The sequence below is a fragment of the Phascolarctos cinereus genome, unplaced genomic scaffold, assembly GCF_003287225.1.
Source record: "Phascolarctos cinereus isolate Bilbo 61053 unplaced genomic scaffold, phaCin_HiC Scaffold_5;HRSCAF=322, whole genome shotgun sequence".
Classification (NCBI taxonomy): domain Eukaryota; kingdom Metazoa; phylum Chordata; class Mammalia; order Diprotodontia; family Phascolarctidae; genus Phascolarctos; species Phascolarctos cinereus.
The window spans coordinates 109,251,852-109,273,829 of record NW_027555958.1 but is presented as its reverse complement, the minus strand read 5'-3'; the positions used below and the strand labels follow the sequence as shown (position 1 = coordinate 109,273,829).

At 36.0% G+C, this 21,978-nt stretch overlaps 1 protein-coding gene across 1 annotated transcript in view; it reads left to right on the top strand.

Annotated features, from left to right (window-relative positions):
* The window catches only part of UTRN (utrophin), a 526,271-nt gene that overhangs the window by 385,273 nt on the left and 119,020 nt on the right, over positions 1 to 21,978 (top strand). The window contains 3 exon segments of the mRNA XM_020972489.2: positions 5,789 to 5,935; positions 8,473 to 8,551; positions 12,536 to 12,596. Coding sequence (XP_020828148.1) covers positions 5,789 to 5,935; positions 8,473 to 8,551; positions 12,536 to 12,596 — 287 coding nt within the window.

The following is a 21,978-nucleotide window of genomic DNA, read 5'->3' as shown; positions in this document are numbered from 1 at the left end:
CTTCCAGTCTATGTGGCTATTTGACTTTGTTAGAAAATCAGTTAAAAATTTAGATCTCTCCTTGAAAGCTTGATGTTTTGATTTGGAGATAATGGAAATTTCCTGTTGCTCCTGGCCTGTTGGGCAGCTAAATGGCTCAGTGAATAGATCAGAAATCGGGAAGACTCATCTTCGTGAATTCAAATCCAGTCTCAGACACTTACTAGCTGTGAGACCTTGAGCAAGTCACTTAACCCTGTTTGCCTCAGTTCCTCATAGGTTAAATGAGCTAGAGAAGGAAATGGTAAACCACTCTAGATTCTCTGCCAAGAAAACCCCAAATGGGGTTCAGACACAACCGAAATAACTGAAGAGCAACGACAATAATACAATTTCCTAGACTTTTTCCTTCTTAGAACATGCCCAGAAAATGTTAAGTGTAATCAAAAAGCAAACAGTATACAAAAGTGAATGAGAATTCTGCCTTCATTTCCTGGCAGAATAATGTCATTAGGGAATGAGGTAGACTCCAAAATTCTTAGGAGAATTGTACAAATGCCAAGTAGCAATGATTTGAACTTTAATGATTTAAGACAAACATTAGAAATTCCAAGAAAATCCATAAAATAACCAATAAAAAAGAATGACATTTGCAGCAGTACAGTACAAATAGTATGAAAGGGTTAGAATTTAGAATGTATATGACTTTATTTTGTAGTAAGATCTCTACAATTAGTCTTTTTCCATCTCTACCTTCTTACTTTCATTATGCTGAATGCTTGAATGGAAAAAAGAAGAGAGAAGGTCTAATGACCTTGAATGTATTTCTTCACTGGGGAGAAAAAGGTATATGTAAGGCAGTTACTTAGGGTAGTGGTCTCTAAACTTTTTTGATCACGCACTTCTCATTAAAGCAATTCAAATCATGTAATCACAATATGTGTATGTTTTTACGTTTATAGTATGTAATATATGTATATGAAACATTTGTACTATTTATAAATTATATACATAACTACTATATTATGTATATTGTAAAGCTTACTCAAAAATAGACATTAAAAATAAATGTGAAAAACAAAAATGAAATAATATTTGATCCCAGAGTTGAGCCATTAGGTAAGCATGAGTAGGGGTATAACACAGTCAAATCTACCTTTAGTAAAATCCCTTTGACAGCCATGATGAGGATGGATTGGAGTGGGGAGAGACTTGAGACAGGAATACTAATTAGGAGGCTATTGCAGTGGTCTAGGTCAGAGGTAATGCAGACCTAAACTAGAGTAGTGGCTAAATGGGTGGGGGCAGTTGTGAGAAATAATTATAATAGCTAGCATTTATATAGTGATTTAAGGTTTGCAAAATGCTTTGCAAGTATTATTTCAGTTGAATCTCACAACAACCCTGGGAAATAGGTGCTATTATTATCCCCATTTTACAGATAAGGAATCCTCATTTTACAGCTAAGACTACAACTACAGCAGATGGAGGTTAAGTGGCTTGCCCAGCTAGTAAATGTCTGCAGCTGGATTTGAACTCAGGTCTTCCTGGCTCTGGGTCCAGAACTCTGTCTACTATGTGAACTAGGAGGGAGAACTGATTAGATTTTGATGTGAGATGAAATAAATCAAGGAGTGAAAGATGACAGTGAGTTTGAAGAAATCTGAGAAACCAGAAGGTTGGTGGTTACCTCAACAGTAATAGGAAAGTTTAGAAGAAGAGTAGGTTTTGAAGAAAATGTAGATCGTTATCATTGTGATGGTATAATGAGACATCTTTTGTCTCAACTCTTACTTAGCCCTTAGTCATTGAATGGGCATGACCTCAGACAAACTGAGACCTGGGCAAGACCTAATTTAGAAAGGTAAGGTCACCTGCTGCATACTGGACCATTGCCAGTTGTCTTGACCTTTGTCATGCCATTGGATATCAATGACTCTGGAGGAGAGGGTGACTCGGTACAGCTCTGCCTCACTTATGTTCATGTGAAAGTCAAGACATCAACCTCATGATGTCATTGGTCCTCTTAGAAAGCAAAAGATGAACAACAAAAATACAATTATGTTTCTGAACAAGACTATAAGCCATCCATTCCTATATATCCTGCCCCACCCCCCCAAATGAAAAGAAGGGAGGCACTTATTAGTGTAGCACAGAACGCCATTTCTGAAGGGTGCCAAGAGGTGACAAGGAAGGGGCAGGTAGTTAGGTTGGAATTTTCCTAATGGCACCTGCAAAACTGCTTTGAGTAGTAGCTGGTGATTAGTATAGGTTGTAATTTCCCAGAGGCTGACACCTGGCCCAGAGGGAAAGGTTGGAAAGATAAGTAGCTTGCCTCCCAGTGGGAGTAGACTGAGTGAGAATGTTGAATGGAAAAGACGGGTGTAGTTATGTTTGAAATAAGCCCTCCGCTGGCTATGTCCGTGAAGATAGGAATGCTGCCTGTCCTGCAGACCTGTAATTGGCTGATCATCCTGAGGTAACAGAACAACTTTCCAAGGGGCCAACCCCTCTCTTTTTGAGTTTGCTGTTTTAAGGCATGCAAACTTTACCTAAAAATTCTACTAAAGACTCTCTTTATAGACTGAGTAGACAGTTGTGGTGTGGGGTAAGTGATAGTGGTATGATTTAGGAGCCACTAGAAAAGGCTTCTCTGTCCCAATATATATGTTTCACTCTGACCCTCTAAATGGTGCTTGGAATTCCTGCATTGCCTGCAGATTTGGTTTGTAGTATTAAGTTTACTATTAAAAACATAGAATGTTTCTTGGGAGTGAGAATGCATACATAATTAGTCATCAATAATTTATGTCATATTAGGTTACTAGATTTGCTAACCAGGGAATGAAACAAAGGTTATCCAAGTTTTAATTAAGTTGAAAGAAGTCAGGAAAGGTCCAGAAGGTGAATTGACAGGCATGGAGAGATAAAACCTAGTCAGTTAGGGCATAGGAGTGGTTAATCTTCTGGTCATGAGCATATCCAAACTTATGCTAGATTGGTCTTGGATGACAAAAACTTGGTTCATTACTGGGCCCTAAGTTAATGCCTCATTAACTTGTTAGAACCTTCTTGAGTTTTGTTCCCTTGGCAGTCTCTGAGAACTGAGGGTTGCTTCCACTCAAAAATGAGACACATCGAATACAAATTTAGTGTAGGAAATGTAGACTTCTACTGTTTTGCTTTTTCATATTACCATCCCTGTATGATTAGGAGTGTGAGCTAAGTTTATTTGGAAACCCTGATTCACTTTCAGAATAGTCCCACTTTTATGGCTCAAAACACTTTCTTTGGTTGTTTTTTGAATTAGTCCTATTCTCTCTGGACATTTTTAAATGTCCAAGAATTAAACCAGATTTAGAATTTTGGCATTTTTGTAGAATTTCAGTAGATTCTTAGCTTTAAAAAAAATTACAACTAACAGCTAGTTATACTTGGGGAAATGTATTTTAAGTTTATGAGGTTATTGTTGCAGGAGATGGCTGTTCCACTTTTTTCTAAAGTAAATAAAATCCTCTTAAGATTTTTTTCCCCCTATAAATATGAACCTTTGTTAATACAAGCTGTTATATGTGTACATCTATTTTACAAAGACCTTTTAAGATTTCTTCCTTCATATGCTGTCAGAAATGCTGTGCTGGGAAAGGGGACATTGAGGAAAGAGGAATGTTACTTGTTATGTGGAAAAGGGAATCTTCATCCCCTTTTCAAGAGTTTTATGGTTGCTTTTGTATACCTACCTCGAAGAGCTTCTTTTTAGTGTTTGACATTTAAGCAAGTTCTAAACAAGCTGTCAGGAACAGCTCTTTTTTATGGTATTAAGAAGTCATTTGTTATATCTTGATGGCATTTTCGTATAGGAGAATTAAAGTCTATTAACTTTTCCTTGCTAATGAACACACGGCACACACGTGTGCACACATGCATGTATATACAGCTGGCATCCCAGGAAGTGATTGGCAGTCTATAGGCAGACATGAAAGCCAAAATGCACCTCTTACCAGAAATAGTCTATTCTTCTAATGCTACTGATCACAGAGAATTTCAGGAGAAACTGGGGTAACTGAATTCCACAGAAAGAATCCATTTTTTTCCAATCACTTTTGACTTGTTTTAATAATATTTAGCAACAGTCTGTGTCACAACAAGCAGTTGCTTTATCTGCCTACAAATACAGAATGGTTTGGTGCATCTTTTCAGTTACAAATAAGACGATTTTAATTTTTGAAGTAATGTTTTACTGGGTTTAATCGAAATTAGATTTCTTTAAAAATTTTAATTGAATAATTGTAATCCATATCATGTTGCTTTCCCTTGAAAATTATTTATGGCATATCCTTACTTCCAGAAAGAAATGTTGAAAGTTTTCTTTAAGCTAAAATTTTAACCAAAATAGTTTAGGGATAAAGAAGTCATTTTTATTTAATGACCCATGACTGACTCCTATAGGCATCAATGATCCTTAAATATATTTTTTGTTTTTTTCCCCCAGCATCATTCTGCCTGCAATGTACGTCAATTGCCATGAAACTATCAGAGCCATTATATAATTATATAATATTATATAGTACCATATACTATATAATATTATATAATTATATGATTCTCTTAACAATCAATTAGCTACTCATGTATGCTCCAGTAAGAATTTTGGAGTATCTACTTTGAACTGTATTTCTGGTGGCATCTAGTCAGGGCTATTGAAGTTGAAAGTGATGCTCTTCTCCCTTCTACACATAGTTTTGATACTTCTGTATTTAAAGGGGAAAATCTCTATTCATGTGAAGATTTTTGTGCGACTTATAGAATCCTGCTAGTAATCAACTAGATAAATATAAGACTCTTGTTAGTTATAAAGTATCATATATAATATGGGATGTTCCCTACTTGAAAATGGGTTATACTCTAGATACTTAATTATGTTATTTCTTTGGAATTTAGAACATATTTTCCTATAATAACAATGGCATAAATAATAATTGGTTTTCCATATTAACCCATAAAAATTTATTTTAGCTTACCGCCTAACTGAACTACTATTTGTTATCACTTCAAGTATAGAAAACGATGCAGTTAGAGTAATATAAATTTTGTACTTTCTTCATTGAAGTATATCCTATCCACCAGGTAGAAAAAATTTCTCATCTTTCTATTATCCAATAGCTCTTATCACAATTCTCCCTTAGAATTATTTTTGTACTTCTCTCTTATTAGTTTGTAAACCTTTTGAAGATATCAGAAGTTCATCTTTATTCAGTCACTCAGTAAGCATTTGTTAAGCCCCTACTATGTGCATGGCACTTTGCTAATTGCTAGTATATAAAAAGAGGCAAAAGATAGTTCCCTGCCCTCAAGGAGCTCAAAATATAATACTTCATAGTGCCCTGCATAGTACTTTGTTCATAGTTGGTGTTCAAAAGTATTTGGTGCATTAAATTAAGGATAATTAGATCTAGTTAAGAAAACAGTATAGATGTAAATAGAAACTCCAGTGAAGTAGAACTCTTGTGAAATAGACTCTTGTGAAGACTATAAAGAAAAAAAGGGAGATTAATGAAACCAAGAGTAGATATGATAGTGATATTCAAGGTGTAGAATCTGATCAAAGTTTTATTTTAAATATGTATTATATAGCTCCTTTCATTGAATTAGCAGCCCCATTGACTACAGAGATATATTTCTAAGGTTTTTTTTTTAAAGTTTATCACGGTCACATTTTTTCTCTCCTAACTATTCTTGCTGTTTTTCGGGGTAATAGAGATGGGACATTACTTTCCAGATAGTCTTAATCATTTTTCTTTTATTCCAGACATTTAAAGAAGAGATTGCACCAATTAGCCTAAAAGTTAAAACAATGAATGATTTATCCAGTCAGCTGTCTTCTCTTGACTTGCATCCATCTGTAAAGATGTCTCAGGAGCTAGATGATCTTAATAAGCGATGGAAACATTTACGGGTATGACTTCATTCTTTTTCCTTTTGGAGAAATATTCCTTAGATTTTCCCCCTTTCTCCTTTTCTGCCCCAAATACTTTTTTTCCTTTTTCCATTATTTTACCAATTATCCTGGTTAATAATTTCACCATGAAATATGAAATGAAGTATCTGTCTAGTCAACAAATGTTTATGAAGCCTCTGCTGTGTGCCAGATGCTGTGTTAGGTGGAAACGATGCAAAGAAAGGTAAAAAACAGTTCCATACATACCTCTCTCCCCCCCCCATCTACTTGATAAACTGTAGATAATTTCAGAGGAAAAGTGTTAGCCTTATGGGGTCTGGTAAAGGCTTCTTTAGGAAGATGGGATTTTATCTGAGATTTGAGGGAAGCCAAAAAAGTCAAACAGAGAATTCTAGGCATGGGAGCCAGTTGTGAAAATGCCTAGATTTAGGGGATTGAGAACCCTATGCAAGGAACAGCCAGGGAATGTGTGTTACTGGCTTGTAGAGTATATGGAAAGGAGTAAGTACAGAAGACTGGAAAGACAGGCTGGGCTAAGTTATGAAGTGCTTTTTAGTGTCTTGAGCAATAACTTCATGTAGATACTTAACTTGTCTCTGTTAATAGGGCTTTATTTTTGATGCTAAATTCTTATGATATTTAAGTAAATTACAAAAAAAGTCAGATGACAATAATTGAAACATTTGAAAGCTGAAACATTTCTTATTATAATAGCTCATGAAGAAATTTTTCCTACATTCTATTTTTTTTTTCAGAAATAGAAATTTTACTTTCTTCATCTTGTTTTATTTCTGCCTCACCATTCATACATTTTGACCAGAGAATCCATTTTTGCCTAACTACCCTGAGTCCACTCTTGCTCCTGGCTCTGGCCTTTCTCATTCCTTTCTTTTTGATACTTCTCTCAATTCTACCTTGTTCTACCTTAGTAAATATTGAGGGAAAAAAGACTTTCGGGTTGTCACCATGTTACCTATTTAAAAAAATTCAGTGTGTGTACCACAAAGTTAAAGAATGTTGCGTGTGGGGCAGCTAGGTGGTGCAGTGGATAGAGTTCTGGCCTTGAAGTCAGGAGGACCTGAGTACAAACCCAGCCTCAGACACTTGGCACTTACTAGCTGTATGACCCTGCGCAAGTCACTTAACCCCATTGTCTCACCAAAAAGCAAAAAAAAAAATGTTGGCACCTAGTATTCATTTGTGTGCTGACTACTTCATTTCCAGTGGGTCATAGGTAGCAGAAATAAACGTGTATTTTTCAAAACCTTGCATGAAGGCCAAGTGGAGTACTGAGGGGAAGGTGGTATTATTTGTGTGTCACACTGTGTTTTAAGGCTCAGAATTGTAACTAAATGAAATTTAAAAATTGATGTTTCCTAAGAAACATTTTTGATTAAAAAATTTTCTTATATTTGGATTTATTTTATTTTATTTGATGATATTGACAAAGCTAGGATGAATATGTGCAGATATTCTTACCTACTTGACAATTTCTTGCAGCATATGACACTCAATTTGTTCTGAAATGATTTGAGTAGTAAGACACAAATATGTAAGTTGCCACCTATGCTTTCTTTGTGAATAAATACAGAAAACAAAATTTGTCTTTATTTCTAATTCTTATTTGTTTTCATCGGATAGACATTCTTACAGTCCAATTTGATTTACTTCCCATTCTGTTTCTTTTGCCTTTCATCTTCAAAGATAAGGAATCAGAGAATATGTAATTTTTGGAAGAGAATACATATTCTGTCTTCCTTGTCTCTAATATTGGTAAGCTACAGAACTCAGGTGTTAACTGCTGGGTGGATAGTGGAGAGAAATCTGACCTGGGAAGCAAAATTGTTAACACTACAGAAACAGCTCTTTTAAAAAAATTTTGTTTCTCTGAATATAATGAATAATGTGTAGATGGTGTCCAGCTATGATGTCATTTAATTAGCCATGGAGGATCAAGCCTGACCTGTCAAAAGTCAGAGAAACACATGTTCTCAAATGTTTCCCTCTTAGAAAAGCAGCTGTGAAGCTGACGATGTAAATGGAACCAGCTGAGTATAGATATGTAGACAAAGACAAGAAATTCTTTTGAAGAGAGAATTGTTTATCTCTGCCATTTCACTTGCTCCCAGGAGCTATGGTGAGGTGGACAGTACAGTTGATAAAAAGGCAGGAGACTTGGCTTTTAGTCTCAACTCTGTCAGTAACTAGCAGTCTTTCTGCTGGTGAGTTACTTCGTATCTCTAGGCTCCAGCTTCTTCATCTGTAAAATGAGGGAGCTGAACCACATACCCTGTAAAGTCCTTTGCTGCTCCAGCTTTCACTAACTTCCTCATTTCCTTCTTTAAAGGTCAGCTGTCCATCGCAGTACCCATGTAAAGTCATAGAGGCAGTGTGTAGAACCATCAGGTTGTCTTCTATTGTCATTATAGTTTTCATGTGATTGTGATTATAGTTTTCATTCATTTTCTTTGGAATAAAGAGAATTCTGTGTGAAAACTCAATTTATTTTGTTTTTCTTGCATGGATCCATATAGGTTTCAGTAGAAAACCGCCTTAAGAAGCTTCAGGAGGCCCAAAGAAATCTTGTACGATATTCTCAGCGATTTCTTGCCAGTAAGTAATAATAAAGATCCTTGAACTCATAGTTTGAACTCATAGTTTTTATTATTAAATTCTTCTTTTGTTTTCTTTCACTCAGAAATTCTTCTTTTTCTGTACATACTTAAATCCTTAATAAAAAAAAGTTTATGTTTAAGGGATCCAGTATAGAACAAAACAATTAACTTGCTATGCTTTAAACTTTCTTTTAAGCAAGGTACCCTTCTCCTCCCCACCTCCTCCCCCACTTACTCCCAAATCCCTTTATAGAGCCTGGAAAGTCCAAGAAGGATATTTGGCTCTTAGCAGGGCCATATTTTTCCCTACCTAGAGACTGACCTTGTGTCCTCATCCTTGCTAGAAGGAATCCATAATCCTTGCTCTATTCCAATATTTAGGTCTACTTCATCCCTTCCTGAGATTGGTCTTTTAACCAGTATCCCTGACCTCTGGGATAGACACTCTAATGAAACTTAAGGATTTCTGGGCCTTGCCACTTCTACGCCTTCCATCCTTGCTGCCCCTGAATCCTCCGGTATTGTTTTCCTCATTTATACTGTGAAGTCTTTGAGTGTAGGAATGAAAATAGGGGCAGTGTTCTTTTTCTGTTTGTTTCCACGGTGCTTAGGGCATGGTAAGCTCTTAAGAAATGCTCATTCATTTTGTGTCTCTGCTATATTAGCTCACAGTACTCACTGAACATTTTTTTTTCATCTAGTAGTTTATACATAGAGACCAAAACTCACCAATATGAACTTTGCCACGTAAAAATAATTTTCCTGTTCTATCTTTTCTTCTCAGCTATTATTAGTTATCATATAATCAGTCATATGATTTCAAAGTTACATCTTATCGTGATTTCCAAAGTATAATTGAAACCTGTACAAATCTCTGTGTAAAAAAAAAACAAACCAACAAAACTTTCCTATCAAGAATGGAGTAATTGGGCATATTCAGCTAAGAGAAGAGAAAATTTAGAGATCAATATCTGTGATAGCTTTCTTCTGATTCAATTCAACAGTCACTTATTGTTGTTCGTTATGTACTAGGCATTGTACAAGGCATATACTGGGAATAGGGGTATAAAAAACTGAACCTCCCATACCTTTAAAAAGCCTGCACATTACTATCAATATACTTAGGAAAATGGCAAACTGACAAACACCTTAGAAATAATCTGTGTAATTCAGGTCTCATTAAGGGAAGTGTCAAACTTTTGGCATGGCCGCTTGCGGTGTTATGAAAATCTCTTGGAATAAATAACTGTAGTTGTGACTTCATTTGTTTCTTGGCTTTTCATGATTTTTAAAACAAATTTAGACTAAAATAGGTTATATTCTACATGACATCAATATTTATTTCTGAGCTTTTATCATTAATTAGAATTCAGTATTTTTCACTTATAGCCTGGGTTCAACCCTTTTTTATAGCTTAAATAGTTCTCATCATTATGACTTTCTTTATTTGAATTTTCCCTAGTTTGTTGATCTAGCATGGTCATTAATAAATTACATTATAATATATTATTGTTAATAGTTTTCTGCCTGTGCTCTTTTACTGTAACCTTCTGTCATCTACAGTTGGAGCTGAGCTAGCTTATACAAGAATTATGACATGTATTGTTTGCCTGAGCACCAAGATAATTTTCTAAATTTACTCTCGTTAATCTTGGTGGAGAAAATCACATGCTAATTTTTGTTGTAATTAGTTTAAATTTTTAGTGAGTATTTCCATAATCTCAAAGTACTCTAATATTTAAATAAAATTTAATAATATTCCAAAATTGAATGTATTTTATAATTAAAAACTAAATTAAGCAGAAAATAATAGACTAACATGTATCAGGGTGAGGGTTATGGTTCTATTTAAGGAAATTATTTATTAGCTTGAATGAGACCCTAAACTTTGATCCAGCTATCATTTACAAAAACAAAAAGCAAACCTAGATTTCAGGGGTAATAGGGGGAATGAGATTATGAAATTCACATTTCCTTGTGAAAATTCATCTCATCATGACCTTTTACTGCCTGAAACTAGTGATACTAATGGAAGCTAAGGAGGTTAGTTCATTCAAACAAATAATTGAAGTTGAAAAAGGAGTATAAATCCTTAATTAATTTACTAATTGATTTCCCCTGCTGATTCCAATCTTTAGTTGCCTTATCATTTGGACTTGAGCCATGGATTATGTAAAAGGCTCATTTGGTTAGGCTTTAGAATTAACACTGACCCATTAGTTTTGTGCCAAAAAGAAATCAGTTGACTGGCCCTATGAGTAATTTTATATGCTATACTCTTGCTTTCTGTTTCCTTTTTGGTTTATTTTTCACAGTAAGATTAATTGCTGAAGAAGGGAATTGTCACTGCTTATTGTAGACAAATGTTTATAATGTGGAAATCAGAAAAAATTTTGTGGACGTAATAAGGGTATCATTGGTAAGAGCTTTTTTTCAAGTATTAGATGGAATTTTAATGAAATAGTGTTTTCAAGACAATATTTAGCTATCACTTGTATTCTCTTTCCTCCTTAATACAAAGATACACAACATGTTGTCAAAAACCAGGCTAAGTAAAGCAATAATCAATTCTATACTTTAACAAAAACGGCAGACTAAAGACTACGATTGTTGTCCATTTATTCACTCTGTGTTTGACTCTCACTCCGTAGACTATTTGTTTCTGTGGGGTTTTCTTGGCAAAGATATGGGAGTGGTTTGCCATTTCCTTCTCCAGTGGTTCACTTTTTTTGGGGGGGGGTGTCAGAGCTCTACACTATGATCTGGTTGGCATAGCTCAGAATTTCATTGAGCTATGTAGGCTCCTCTGCCACAGCAAAACAGTGATCCAGGAGGGGCTTTTTTAGGCAGATGGGTTGAGTGACTTGCCCAGGGTCACACAGGTAGTAAGTGTCTGAGGCTAGATTTGAACTCAAGTCTTCCTATCCCTAGGCCACACTCTATGTACTTTGCCACCTTGCTGCCCCTCAGATAAATAAACCATAATGTAAGTTATGAGGTTATAATTTCTTGATATTTCATTTAAAAGGGTTTTGAGATTTTATAGAGCTAATTAATTGCTTTAGTTTTCACCGAGTGATCACACAGTTAATTTCTGTTTATTTTAATTTTTACTTTTCAGTTTCCTATTTTAACATTTTTAAGATCTGTAATTTCATAGGTATGAGTACTTTAATGCAGACAATATACCCTGCTAGAACTCATTAAATGGTTTTTGAGAGTTTTGTGGCCAAAACAACTCCCTTTGCCTACCAGCTAATGATCTTCCTTGCACCTAACTAGGCTAGTCCTCTGATGATAGACAGAGGGCTGGCACATCAGCAGGGGAATAGTCAAAGCTTTTTCAATTTGAGGTCAGAGCTTACAGGCATAGCCTTGAAGAACCCAGAGTCACCTCTCCACCATGATGGGGCATTAGAATAGGACCTTAGTGATTTTTAATTCCCCACATTATAGAGTTTGTCAAATGCCCCCTATTGCCAAATTATTCCTGATCTCCTTAAGCTCACATATAGTCAAATAAATAATATAGACAGCCTGAAAAATTAGAGCACAAAAATCTGCTTTTTACTCCCTGGATATTTCTCACTAAGACATAGTTGGTTTTAATTTCCTCATTACCTTGCATATGCTGGGGAAAACATGTTTCATCATAATTTCTAAAAACATATACCACCACTCATTTTTTAATGATGGAAACCATAAATTTTTTCTCAGTCTTCTTTCAGCTAGTTGTATCATGTGTACCCTTCTTGGGATAACAAAGAATGAATATTTTGTTGTTTTTTGCTTTGCCTCAAATAAATCTTTGACATCGTAACATTGTATCATGGTTTAATCTAGCTGATTTTTACAATTAGAGAAACCTGGCAAGTAAATTGGAGGCCTTCATATTTGATATAAAAATCATATTCAGTTGCTTTGAGTGATGTGCAGAGTTTTTAGCTTGAATGTTTATATTGTCTTCCTTTTGTTTCCTCAGTTTCTGTCCGGCTTCCATGGCAGAGGTCTGTAGCACAAACTACAGCACCGTACTATGTCAAGTAAGTTGCCTCACTTTAACGAACAGAATTTATTGTTCTGTCTTAAGGAAAGCAGATTTCTAAAAAGGTGAAAGAATAAGTGTAAACATCACGATGAGCAGTCTCTTTCATTGTGTCAAAGATCTTTTTTTTTTTTTAGTGAGTAAAATTCCACATCTCCCAGGGAAAAAAAAGATATGATTTCAGATTTTCCCTGTATGTTATGTAGAGGCCATCTTGCTATCACAACAATCGTAGGCATGCTAATAATTATAGTAAAATGTATAGTATTTTGAAGATTGCCAAGTGCTTCGTATACATTATTTCTTTGGGCATATGTAAAAAATTACAAATTTTAACACTTTAAAGTTTCTTAGAAACCTTAGTTCTTATTCTCCCTTATGGCTATTTCATAAGGAACCATTCTCCCCCACCCCACCCCCTTCTCTTCCCACCCCCACTTAACTCACTCTCTGGACTGCTGCATCTCTTCATCAGCAGACTAGCCCCTTAGAGCCAGCACCTCTTCATTTGGTCTTCCCCTTAATAGAATATAAGCTCTTTTCAAGTACCAGCTGTCTTGTTTTCTTGTAGTTGTATCCTCATTGCCTAGCACAGAGCCTAATACATGGTAAGGGTTTGTCTGTCTCTCTTTTATAGCGAAAAAGGTGCTACTGGAAAAAAAAGAAATGCAAATATTTGAGTCAGGAGAATTTTTTTTAATGCTTTTATTTCTGGGAGATTGGTAAAACAGCAGTATTTACAGGACAGTCAGAAAAATTAACTTTTCCTTGAAAATTCAGAGACAACATGATTGTACTACTTTTATTTTCACATCCACAAATTTTTTATCATGGCATATTTTAGTAGTATAATCATGTTCTCTACAGGTGTCCTTTATCTTATCTGATAAATAAGATAAATTTAAGCATTTTTGTCTGTAGATTGCCAAAACTTTTTAAAAGAAGTTTCCCTTCTTCTATAAACTTCTAAAATCCCAGAATTCCTAGTGGTGAATATCTCTTGAGAGATTAATTTGAGAAATCACATGAGTTAGAATTCAGGTCCTCACTCTGCCAAGTATTGCTTGTAATACCATGGTCAAGTCACTTAAAATCTCAATGTCCCTAGGCAACTCTCTAAAAGTACTGCACATTACAGTTTAGTGGGTAGAAATTATTGGTCCGAATAATAAAAATGATTTTTCCTCTTAAGCCTGAGTAATAGAAAATGAGATGAAAATGAGATAAAATTGATATCAAGCATTCTGCCAACAAAGTTGTTATTTTTTACGAAAACACTGACCACCTGTGACAGTGATTCTCTACATGACTCCTGACTCCAAATCCAGCCTTGTTTTCATTTCCCTATTCCTCATCTGTAAAATGGAGATAATACTAGCTTTACTACCTCCTTACCAAGTCTATTGAGAGGATCAGATGTGATAATTGTCACATTATGCCTCCAGACAACTGAGAGGCATAATGTATGTAAAGAGCTTTGTAGTATAAATGCGAGCTTTAAAAAATGAATTTTCATAATATATCTAACTCACTTTTTAACTGTAAAATCTTACAGAAATGTGAGCATTTTTAAATTGATTACGTACTAGGAGAAAGGGTGAGACTTTTATCTTAATTTTATTAATCAAACAGATTGGATCTCAAGGTCTTTTAGTTGTCTGCATTGTATTTAACATCTCAACGCAGTTAAGTTTTCGTCTAAAACCTGAAGAGTAAATAATCACTAATAATTAAATAGTTGATCCTTACAGGTTCCTTCTACTTCAAAATTCCATTAATTTCTATGAAATTTTAAAGAAGTTGGTTTAAGTGTTGGATAGTCATTAGATTTGTTTCTTGTTTGTTTTTTAATTACCTTACATGGTAATAAAAAAAATCTGATTGGGAAAGTTTGAATAAGTAGTACCCACATTGTTAATACAATTTTAATTATAATGCCGCTAATTGAGTTGTGGCACTTTGAATAGGCTGGGTTTGAGGAGTCTCCTTGTGATTTTTCAGTGTATAAAATAATATAAAAGCCACCTTATTCTATATAAAAGTACTCAGAACTTTAGGTTTCCCTCTATAATCTTCCTCTCCTTTTTCTTTATTTATGGAACCATAGAATTACATGTGTGGTGGGTTATCTTATACATGATTTATCACTGTATCAGAGGAATTCTAGAGTCGGTGTTTCATAGTCACTTAGAGCTAAAATAGGTCCTGTGGAACAAAGGACAATTTGGGGATTCTGAGTAGGGTTCAAGAGGTTATGGGTGATGCTGACAAGATCCTAGCTTGGGGAAGCCAGCAAAAGGAGTCTGAGAGAGTGCCTGGCAGCTTACCCTTCCTCACCACTGCTAGTCATACCCTTACTGAGCTTATCCTAAACAGACTTCAGGGAAAGAGTTTTTAACTAGCATTCAGTAAACTTGGTTTTAAAAATATTTTGATAACTATATTTCTGTATAATTGAATCCTTTGTAATTCTGTGCATTTTTTAAAAGTTATAGGTTTTTTAAAAAAATTAATCTATTTTCTCTCCTTCTTACCCCCTAGCTCATTGGAAAAAGAGAAAAACAAATTCCTTGTTACAAACATGCATAGTTGAAGAAAAACAAAGTCCTTTATTGACAATGTTAAAAAAAAATACATCTCATTCTGCACCCTGAATCCATCATCTCTCATCTCTGCCAAGATGGATTTCATTTTACAATTTAAAACATGCCTATAGCCTTTACCAGTTTGCCAGTGTATCTGTATATTTGGGGGGTGTGTTGGGGGGTGGGTAGGAATGGAGGAAGAGTTGTCAATGACACAAAAAAATTAAAAATCCCTGCTCTAGTATAAAATGAGAATTAAGAGACAGAGTGGGAGATTGAGCCCAGGCAGCAGGTAGCAGAAGGAAGGAAGAGGAAAGTCTCGCTATGTGACCCTGAGCAAGGCAATTACTTTCTGTGTGCTCTAGGAAATTATAAGACTATGTAACTTCAGAAAAGGTGGCAGCCTTCATAGGTAGAAAGTTTCCTCCTCCTGGGGGTTCTCTGTACCAATTAAATCACAGGACCTGTCTGCCCCTATATATCTCTGTTTCATTATGTATGCATGATAAGCTAAAAATTTCTTGTGTGCTTGGTTACATAAAATCAAGTATTGCAATGGAATTTTTAAAAAGAATATTTCTGTATTTAGTATAGGGAATTTCTTTGAGACCTTTATAATACATTATGTAAACAGAAATTGATACCAGCCTCAGGTTATACCAGATTTCTCTCCCTAGGAAAGTAAATATTATATACTTGGAGATTATGAGGAGGAAAAGAAAAAAAGATTAGAAGCATCCAATCTTTCTAATCTGGTAGACAAATCTATCCTGTATGAGCTCTCTCTTTTCTTTATTACTTTGCATTGATTTTCCTTCCTATTAATTTTTTTTTACTCTTAATATGATCCCATCCATGTTCATGTACATGAATTAACGCATGTGCGTGAAAAAGTCACCACTCCTACCCTCATTCTGTACCTACTCACACTTCGAATTGAGGTCAACACTTTTATATGGTTTCCTTTGGAAATGGGTCAGCTAGTTGAAAAGGGGTCAAGGGTTAGGAGTTGGCTGGTCTTGGTATTCACTTATAAGTTCTTTTTTTTTCTTCTAAAAATTCATTTATATTTTTGGTGCCTTTTGTGTCTTACACCATAGTCATTTCCTGATATAGATTTTTACTAGACAAAATCATTGAAAGTAATAGAAATTTGTTTATTATAAAATATTCTGCCAATTTAGATAGGTTTTATCCTCAGTTGATGAAGATGCAAAGGCAGTAAATCCATTTTTATGTCACAAAAGAGACATAGTGAAAGCAAAACTGATCAGAATTGAAGGCAAAAGAAACGTTCTCACCCATCGCCTCCCACCCCACTTCTCTACCAAAAGGACAGAAGTATATTTCATCATTTTTGCTCTAGGACCAAGATAGTTGTTGCATTTCATCTAAAGATTTGCTTTTCTTGAAATTCAAGTCAGCCTAACGGCCTATCGCACTTGCTGATAATGTTGCTGCTTTTCCTCCCATCATTCCTTTATAGTATCCTATACCATTACAATGTGGGACAGTAGTGGAGCTAAGTAAAGAGTTAACCTGGACTATGCAATTCATCTAACTTCATTCTATAGGTGGGATCATCCTAAGAGTGGATAGGATAATAAAATTTAAATGACAGATAAATTAATTAGCAATTGACAAGCTAGAGTATTTTTAATAGAAATTCTCTTATGAATAACTGCAAAAGAAAGTAGGTCCTGTTACAACATGCAAACAATCAGAAAGCCTTTCCCAATCCCCCTTAATTCTAGAATTCCCTGTGTTTGTTATTTCCTGTTTATCCTGTATATAGTTTGTTTGGGCATAGATGTTTGTATTTTGTCTCCCCCATTAGACATTGTAGCACTTTGAGAGCAGGGATGGGTTGGTTTTGGGGATCCTTACCACTTAGCAGTGTCTGGCACATACTAGGAACCCCAGGCCAGCTAGGTAAGTTCCTAAGTTACAGAAAAGTGTTAATCTATGTTTATAGACTAAGTTCACACACCAGGGGTTGCCTATGCCAGTGAAATCACATTTGGACCATGAATGTGCAGAGAAATGGACCAGTGATGACATATGAGAGTCAGCATGACCAAAGGACTTGCCTTCAAATCAAGCAGAATTGCATTGTGTCATGCTTCTGATTCATACTGGCTAGCCACTTGAATGTGAGGGCAGGGGCTCTTTGATATTTTGTATTTTTATTCCCTGGCACCTGGGACAGAGCTTTCACCCTTAATAAAGACTTGATGATTGGTTTATTGGGTGATACTTTATCTTTCAGTGGCTCAGGCATCTCTCTAAATCTGTTGAGTTAGAGATAAGATGTTGATTTCTGTTACTGCAGAGAATTCTCCTGCACTGATGAAATCATGTATCTTACCTCTCTAGCCTCCCCCAAAACAACTTCACACTCTTGCCCCCCCCATTTCTTCCCCTAAGTTGTGTTAGGTGCTAGGAGTACAAATATAAGCATTATCACAGACTCAGCCCTCAAGGCAGAAAGAATTGAGGGGAAAGTAATGTGGATCCAAATAAGTAGAATGCATTAGGCCTATCCCAGATGCTTTCTTCCCCCACCCTTCTCTCTTAGGTTACCTTCAATCTACTCTGAATATATATTGTATGTATATTGTTTTGCCTTCCCATGAGAATATAAGATCCTTCAGGGCAACAGCCATGTTTTTGCCCCTTTTTCGTATCCCTAGTGCTTAGCACAATTCCTGGCACAGACTGACTGTTTAGAATGTGACAGGAGCAAAGTAGAAATTTGAGGTAGAGAGTACGTGCACAAATGTTTTTCTTCTTCAGTCCAAGATTGAGTCTTCTGAGGAATTTTATGAAGAATGAGAAAGTAGAATGCTTTGGCTCTAATTGTCCAAATCCTGTTTATTGATCAGCCAGTCAGTAAATGTTTATTGAAGGCTAACTATGTACTAAGCATTATGCTAAATCCCAGAAATACCAGAAAAAAAGTGTGGGGGGGAATGATATCCCTGTCCTGGAGGAGTTTACATTCTAAGGGGAAATGATGAAAATAGCTAGATAAATAGGCTATTCATATGGAGTAGATATGAGGTAGTCTTAGAGGAGAAGACACAAGGAGTGGTGATGGTGTTATTCAGTCATTAGAGTCATGACTCATTCTTTGTGACTCCATTTGGGGTTTTCCTTGGTAAATATACTGGAGTGTTTTGCCATTTCCTTCTCTAGCGCATTTTATAGATGAGGAAATGGAGACAAGCAGGGTTAAGTGACTTGCCCAGGGTCACATAGCTAGTAAGTGTCCGAGACTGGCTTTGAACTCTTATCTTCCTGACGTCAGCCCCTGTGCTCTATCCACTGTGCCACTAAGCTACCTGAGGCACAGTGAGGGGAGTGCTATTCATCCTTGTTTAGATCCACTACCTTTGACACCATTGGTAGAAAGATCTGGTGACTAGGTTTCATTGGTGGTGTGTGTTAGAATTGTGTATATAAATAGGGAGTCAGACAAATAAGATAGAAAAAGTCAATTTATGGAAACTGTAAATTTTCCAAAATCGAATTAATGTTAGCTAATGAATTCAGGACCCTGGAAGTTCCTTTTTTGTACATATTATATACTGGTAAAGTATGCTTATTCTTTGATAATAACCATATGGCTTATTTACCTGTATTACCAGTACTGTTAATATTTGTGAGAAATACCCACTTGACATAAGCAGAACTCTTAGGTTAGCCGAGATTGTTAAAGGGAGACTTACTTTTTTAGTTCATGTTCTTATTTTCCTAATGAGAGTGATCCTAGTAACTTAATGTCTTCCATATATCCCTATAAGGAGTAGCTGTAGGTATAAAATACCTGGTTTTATATAAAGGAAGCTAGCAATGGCTTACACATGGTAGGTCAGAATGCAAGTTGTCAATGTAAGGCCATTATAAATCGTATTCAGGCTCTAAAATGTATGGAAATCCAATGTCAGAACATAATATCCATAACAAAATGTCATGGTACAGTGGTATGAGCACTAGTTCTGAAGTTGGAAGACCTAGGTTCAGCTCCCACCTTTGACACTTGCTAGCTACATGACCTTGAGTAAATTATTCAACTTTTCTGGGCCTCAGTACCTTCATCTGTAATGAGAAATTGGAACTGTGTGACCTCAGAGAACCCTACTGTCTTTAAGGCTATGATCCCATGTAGTGATCAGTGAAGGACAAAGTTAATTGGCTCCAGAAGGGTATTTGAGAGGCTCTTCAACATCTTCCCCCCTCCCCTCCCCAGTGGAGTTCCTGAATAGAATCTTTATGATTGCTTTAGCTCAGTAGTGGGGAGTTCCTGCCCTATGAAATTATCTCCATTCATCTCATACATATCTGTACATAGTTGTTCATACATTGTCTCTCTCATTAGAGTGCAAATTCCTTAAAGGCTAGGACCATCTTTGTGTTTCTTTCTATCCCCAGTACTTAGCCCCGTGCTTGGTGCTTGGTACACAGTAGATGCTTAATAAATGCTTGTTGACTTTATAAATAGAGAATGCAGAGGGTTTAAGTAAAAGGTTTTGGGATAGATGAAAGCTATACACATGAAAGCTTACAAGGATTTGGTCTTAGAACTTTGATGTTGCTTTTCTGTGAAGAGGTCTGTAAATCTTTATCTTTATTGAAAGTATTTAAAAGAGTGAGCCTGACTATACTGATGGGCAGGTAAAAACATAATTGGCTTTTGAAAGAATGTCAGCACTTTGGGGGGCCACTATGGTAATATTTGAGTGTAGCACAGCTTCTGACAGTGAGCAGTAGCTTAGACAGCAGCTGGACCAGCCTGGTTTGTGGGAGGCTGGGATAAGGGAACCCTTTCCAGTACAGTTTCTATTCTTGAGGAATGTTAAAGAGAGAAGGACTTTAGAACTCATCTTACCAGTGAGTTGAGACTCCCAAGAGTTATGTGACATGCCCAAGGTTATTGCAAGTGCCAAGTGGCAGGGCCAGAAATCAAAGCCAGATTTTCTGATTCAATAATCTATTTTCTTCTCCACTACTTCATACTGCTATGGATACACTGATGCCCAAAACAGTTTAAAACTCTTTGAATGCAAATTGCTTACTTTCTTTTAAGTTAGTAGCATCAGATGTATTACATCACAACTATCTCTGCTTTCGCTTTCGGTTGAATTTAAGAAACCTCTATTATGTACTTATTTTCTATAAGCCAGTATGCTGGGCCCTAAGGATATAAAGAAGGACAGGTGTGACCTAAAGACCCTCTTCTCAAAGAACTTGAAATTTAATAGGTGTAAAATGGCATGTAAACAAACAATGGTACATGCAAGTGTGATGAGTCGGGGGAAGAATAGCACCAACCAGACTAGTATAAGAAATTAGAGGTGAGAGAGATCACTTTTTGCTAGAGTGGTAAGAGAATGTTTTCTGGCACAGAGGTCACCCAATTTGGACTTTGAAGGAAGACAAGGATTTTATGAGACTAGAGGTCAGAGGGTTTATTGTAGGAATAAGGGCTGTGAGCAAAACACAGCTACAATATGTCTTTGAGCAGGTTTAACAATAATAATAACACAGCATTTGTGTAGCGCTTACTGTCAGCCTGGCATTGTAAATAATAGTACTTCTCACAAACGTGGAAGATTCTGTCACAGGAGGGGAGATTAAATAGTTTTTCACCTGAAATTTGTTTAGAGGAAAAGACAGACATTTTCAAGAGAAAAACTGTTGTATTCCAGTTTATGTTCAGATGCTTTATTTACTCCAGCAATATACTGACATTTAAAAAAACTATTTGCAAGGTATCCTTTTCTTGTTCAGTAAGCATATATTTAAGAGTTTTCTCCCTTGACAAATGTTTGCTAATCACAATGTACCCACTAGTTATTTTGGCGACTTCTGGTTCTTTGCATGTTCTATTTGTTAATCTGTTTATGAGAGGCAGTCAGGGATCACGAATGAGTCATGTGGAGATTGAAGGAGGAGGGAAGACAAAGGCCCTGAGACCTCGGCTCAGCAGTGAAAATGACCTCTTTGTTATATAGGGCTGCTTTTAATAACCTAACTCCGAAAAAGTCAATTCTCAGCAGGTATTGGGAGGTAATGAGATTGAGATGCTTAATAAACAGAATTTATGCTTCTAAATGAGTGGTGTCTCTGTCAACTAGCCTGTTGTCATTATAATCATATTCATATGGTACATTTGATAATATTTTGCAGCTTAATGTTTTCACAAATACGATCTCATCCTATTCTCACAGCAACCCTGTAAGGAAAGCGTGGGCGATTATCATTGCCCCCATTGGCAGCTAAGTGTTGCAGTGGATGGAGCCCTGGGCCTGGAGTCTGGAAGACTCATCTTCCTGGGTTCAAATATAGCCTCAGACACTTACTAGCTGTGTGACCCTGGGCAAGTCACTTAACCTATGTTTGCTTCAGTTTCGTGAACTTTAAAATGGAAATAATAACAGCACCTACCTCAAGGTTTTTTTGTGAGGATTGAATAAGGTATTATTTAAGTATTTAGTTAGCACAATGTCTGACACAAAATAGCCATAATAAATACTGACTCCCCTTCCATTTGAAGATGAGGAAACTGAGGCTCAGAGAAGTCTAACAACATACCTAAGCTTACCCAGCTTTAACCTTGTGGAGCTTGTACTCACACTTTTATGTGCCTTTGACATATTTTTGTAAATGTTCCCAGTGGTAACAATTGTCCTTTGAGGGTAACTTAGATTTTTTTTTAATAGTTAAAAGTCATTCAGAATGAAGAAGTTGATTTAGATTCCTGAGCAAACTGAATATTACTATCCAGGGTCA